At 28.7% G+C, this 5,030-nt stretch overlaps 1 protein-coding gene across 2 annotated transcripts; it reads left to right on the top strand.

The window, feature by feature from the left end:
* Positions 1–519: 519 nt before the first annotated feature.
* LOC111688141 (ELAV-like protein 2) lies at positions 520–3,847 on the top strand. Of its 2 annotated transcripts, none has more exons than XM_046947180.1 (5): positions 520–1,219; positions 2,324–2,368; positions 2,452–2,709; positions 2,986–3,232; positions 3,711–3,847. In XM_046947180.1, exons 1-5 carry the CDS (start codon positions 1,021–1,023, stop codon positions 3,757–3,759), a joined length of 798 nt encoding a protein of 265 aa, XP_046803136.1. In that variant the 5' UTR covers positions 520–1,020; the 3' UTR covers positions 3,760–3,847. The 2 variants fall into 2 exon arrangements, with proteins under 2 accessions (XP_046803136.1, XP_046803137.1); XM_046947181.1 differs by having other exon boundaries at positions 523–1,210.
* The last annotated feature ends 1,183 nt before the right edge of the window (positions 3,848–5,030 follow it).

Below are 5,030 nucleotides of genomic sequence, written 5' to 3'. Positions count from 1 at the left end.
GATAAAATCTAAGATTATAAAAGTATATATATTGAGTAAGCAATCGAGCAGCTATTATTGTACACCAAGTGAGAAAATATTTCGTATTTAAATTTAATATTAAATTAATTCCAAAATCAAGTTTATTGAAAATAAGAAAATCTTGCAAATCAACACCACCAAAGAAAACCAACTATTACAGAGCTAAAGAAAAAAAAAACTAAAAATAACGAATTAAAAACAACAAACAACAAAATAATCATTTTTACAACAAATCTCTTTAAATAAAAAAAATCCATAGAAACAATTAGAACCAAAAAGTTCTTAAACTTCTAAGAGGTTATAACAGCAAAAAATAAAAGAAAAAAAAATAAACCAAATGTTCCATATAAAAATACAACAACAAATAAATTTATAAAATTTAATACTTAGTCAAATAATTTATGCTAAAATATTAAACAAAAAACCAAAAAAAAACTTTTTGCATTTTTGCAATTTTATATAAAAAAACCCCAAAATAAAACATAAAAAATACTCATTAAATCCCCAAACAAAAAACAAAACCAAAACAAAAAAATCATTAGTAAAATTTACTCTTTTAACTTTTATTAAAACAAAAACAAAAAAATCATAAAAAATTTAAACAATTTTAAATTATAACTTAATGATCTTAAATTCTTAAAGATCTAAAACTCCAAAACTCTTTAACATAATTAAAACAAAAAAACACAAAACTACGCTTTTAAATTAAAACAACTTAAAAAATTTAATATAAATTTAAAAAACCAACAACAACAACAACAAAATTCTTCTTAAACTTGTGCTAAGCGCAATCAAAAACAAATACAAAAAAAAAACTCAAAACTAAATTAAGTCCAGTCAGCGCGTTTTTTCTTTCTTAGAGAACCCAAACCTCCTAAAACGCTCAACTATATTTTGTTGCTTAATCCAAGTCTGCTGCTACTGTAAACGATAAAAAGCCTCAAAATTACACTCCAACAGCAAAGACATCAACAACAAACACCAGCCCAACAACTCAAAATGACCAATGCCATGGATATTGTTAAGAATGGCAGTGCCAATGGTTCGGTCGATGGCAACTCAGATGAGTCGCGCACCAATTTAATTGTCAACTATCTGCCGCAAACCATGACACAGGAAGAGATGCGTTCGTTGTTCTCGAGCATTGGTGAGCTGGAGAGTTGCAAGCTGGTGCGCGATAAAGTCTCAGGTAAATTGGGTAAATATGAGATTTGTTGTAAAAAACCTAGACACCTAGGACCAGACTAATAGACTATAAACTAGACTGTAGACCAGACTATAGACTAGACTATGGACTATTGACTAGACTATAGACTAGACTTTAGGCTAGACTATAGACTAGACTATAGACTAGACTCTAGGCTAGACTATAGACTAGACTATAGACTAGACTATAGACTAGACTATAGACTAGACTATAGACTAGACTATAGACTAGACTATAGACTAGACTATAGACTAGACTATAGACTAGACTATAGACTAGACTATAGACTAGACTATAGACTAGACTATAGACTAGACTATAGACTAGACTATAGACTAGACTATAGACTAGACTATAGACTAGACTAGATTATAGAATAGGTCATAGACTAGACTGTAGAGTAGTATATAGACTAGACTAAAAAGTAGACTATAGACTATACTTTGGATTATACTATAGACTAGACCATAGACTAGACTATAGTCTTGACTACAGACTAAACGATAGTCTTCTCTATAGACCAGATTTAAGACCAGACTATAGACTTGACTAGACTTAAGACTAGATTTAATGACTATACTATAGGCTGGATTATAGACTTGACTATAGACCAGACTATAGACTAGACTATAAACTAGACTTTAGACTAGACTTTAGACTAGATCATAGACTAGACTAAAGACTAGACTATTGACTAGACTATAGACTAGACTACAACCTAAACTAATGACTAGATTATATACTAGACCATTGACTAGACTATAGATTAGACTATAGACTAGACTATAGACTGGACTATACACTAGACTATAGACTAGACTATAATTTAAACTAAAGACTATTTTATAAACTAGACCGTTGGGACTTTGGACTAGAGCTTGACTAGACCTTGACTAGACTTTGAACTATACTATAGACTAAACTGTAGAATAGACTATAGGCTAGACCATAGAGTAAAGGCTATAGACTAAACTTTAGTCCAGACAATAACCTTTTGATACAACACCCTTTATAATCCTTAATTAAATCCTTTTGAAGACCTATTTCCCAAATAAACAGCTACTAATCTATAAATATCTTATTATCTCCCTATAGTCTTGCCAGCCTCTTTGACAGCTTTAAATCCAGCTTTACAGCAGGGTAAGTAAATGCTGGACTTATTAATGTTGAGAGGCAAAATTTAAATAAATTTGTGTTTTTTTTTCTTTTTCTCTCTCCGATAGGACAAAGTTTGGGCTATGGTTTCGTTAACTATGTACGTCCCGAGGATGCTGAGAAGGCGGTTAACACTCTAAATGGTTTGCGTTTACAAAATAAAGTTATAAAAGTATCATACGCCCGTCCAAGTTCGGAATCAATTAAGGGTGCTAATTTATATGTATCGGGTCTTCCCAAAAATCTATCACAACCAGACTTGGAATCATTATTTGCACCATATGGCAAAATAATAACATCTCGTATACTCTGTGATAATATATCGGGTAAGTTTGAATGTAAAAGTTTTTAAATATGAAATTGTTTTTTTTACTTTATTTTTGCTTTTTAGTTTTTTTTTGTTGTGTTTTTATTTTAATTATTTTTTTTTTAATTTTTTATAATTACAGCTGCTTTACAATTACAATTAAAGCAAGATTTGGGTAGGTTTTGTTTTTGTCATTTTAGTTTATGTTTGTGTTTTTAAAGAAATGTTCAGTTTTTTTGGAAATTTGTTTAAGTTAAAGAATATTTTATTTAATTTTTGTTTCTAAATCTTAAAGGTCTCTCAAAGGGTGTTGGTTTTATACGTTTTGATCAACGCAACGAAGCCGAACGTGCAATACAAGAACTGAATGGTAAAACTCCTAAAGGTTATACAGAACCTATAACTGTTAAATTTGCCAATAATCCAAGCAATAGTGCTAAAGCCCAAATCCCACCACCTTTGGCTGCTTATCTAACACCACAAGCAGCTGCTGCTACACGTCGTCTAGCTGCCGGCGCCTTGCCCTCGGCTGGTCGCATTAGGTAAGTCCTTAAAATTTCCTATTCTTTTTCGTTTTCTTAAGTATTATTATTATTAAATGGTAGGGTGTCCTTTTTTGTTTAAGGACTACTCAATATAAAACTGAAACAACTGCATGCTTAAGCCAGTAAAAATTCCCTTTTAAAAATTTTCTTTAGTTTTTCTTAATTTTTCCTAAATTTCCTTGTTTTACCTTTTTTTGACAATTTTATTTTCCACCTAAAAACAATAATTATATTTAAAATCCTAATTTTCTCTTCTTTTTGCAAACCCTTTAACTAATATTTAAAAAATTTAACTCTTAAAATCTTTTTTTTTTAGAAAACTTTTTACAAAATTTTTTACTAATCTCCAACAACAAATTAATCAATTTTATTTATATTTTTTCTATTTTGAAATATTTTTTTTTAATTTTTTTTCTTTTTATTTATATTTTTTTCTTCATTTTATTGCCATAAAAAAATAAACAAATTTGTTTAGCATTGGAAAAAGCCCGATGTTAGCGATTAACAAGGGTTTACAAAGGTGAATTAATTTATTTATAATTTTATTTGTTTATCAAAAAATAACAACAACAAAAAAAAAACTGTAATACTAAGTTTAAACTAAAAGTTTTTTGGCGTAATTTTTGAATTTTTTTTAATTTGTAGTGTTAACATTTAAATTTATTGAAAACTAAATAATTGTGTTCAATTTGTGTTTTTTCATTTGTTTCTGGTTTTTTTACAAACTCAATGTTTTATTCCATTTAATAATAACTTTCATTATTAACTAATTTTTGTTTTCATTTAATTTTTCTAATTTATTTTTATAATAATTTTCCTTAAAATGTCAAAGTTTTATTGTTTTTTTGGTTTTTAAGTTTTAATATTTCATTTGGTGTCTTTAAAGCATCTGTCACTTGAACAAAATGAATAGAAAATTTAAAGGAAAGTCACCAATACAGAAAGAAGTCTATAGTGGACTATAGCATAGATTTTAAGTAAGACTAAACAATAGACTGCAAACAAAACTATTGGCAAGATTTAAGACTAGACTAGACTGTAAGTAGACTTTTGACTAAACTATAAAGTAGACTATACTCTATACTATAGACAAGCGTTTAGACTTTAGACTAGACTATAATATAGACTTCAGACTATACTATAGTATAGAATATAGGCTAGACTATAGACTATACTGTAGTATAAAATAAAGGGAAGACTATAGAAGAGGCTATAGACTAGAATATAGAAAATACTATATAGTAGACTATAGACACGATTATGGAACAGACTATAGAATAGATTTTAGATTAGACTATAGAATAGACTAAAAATTTGACTATGAACTAGACTATAGATTAGACTATAGACTGGACTATAAAATATACTATAGACTAGACTAAAGACTAGATTTTAGACTGCACTATAGCCTTGACTAAAGACAGGACTTGAGACTAGACTATAGACCAGTCTATAGACTTGAATATCTACAAGACTATTGACTACACTATAGATTAGACTATATCCTGGACTATAGACTAAACCATAGATTAGACTGTAGACTCGACTATAGACTAGACTATAGACTAGACTATAGACTAAACTATAGACTAAACTATAGACTATACTATAGACTATAGACTAGACTAAAGACTAGAATTTAGACTTGACTATAGACTAGACTATAGACTAGAATATAGAATATAGTCTAGACTATAGACTAGAATATAGACTAGACTATAGACTAGACTATAGACTAGACTATAGACTAGACTAAAGACTAGACTATAGACTAGACTATAGACTAGACTATAGA

The sequence above is a fragment of the Lucilia cuprina genome, chromosome 3, assembly GCF_022045245.1.
Source record: "Lucilia cuprina isolate Lc7/37 chromosome 3, ASM2204524v1, whole genome shotgun sequence".
NCBI lineage: Eukaryota > Metazoa > Arthropoda > Insecta > Diptera > Calliphoridae > Lucilia > Lucilia cuprina.
The sequence above is the reverse complement of the archived record's forward strand: the minus strand, read 5'-3'. Positions and strand labels throughout refer to the sequence as shown.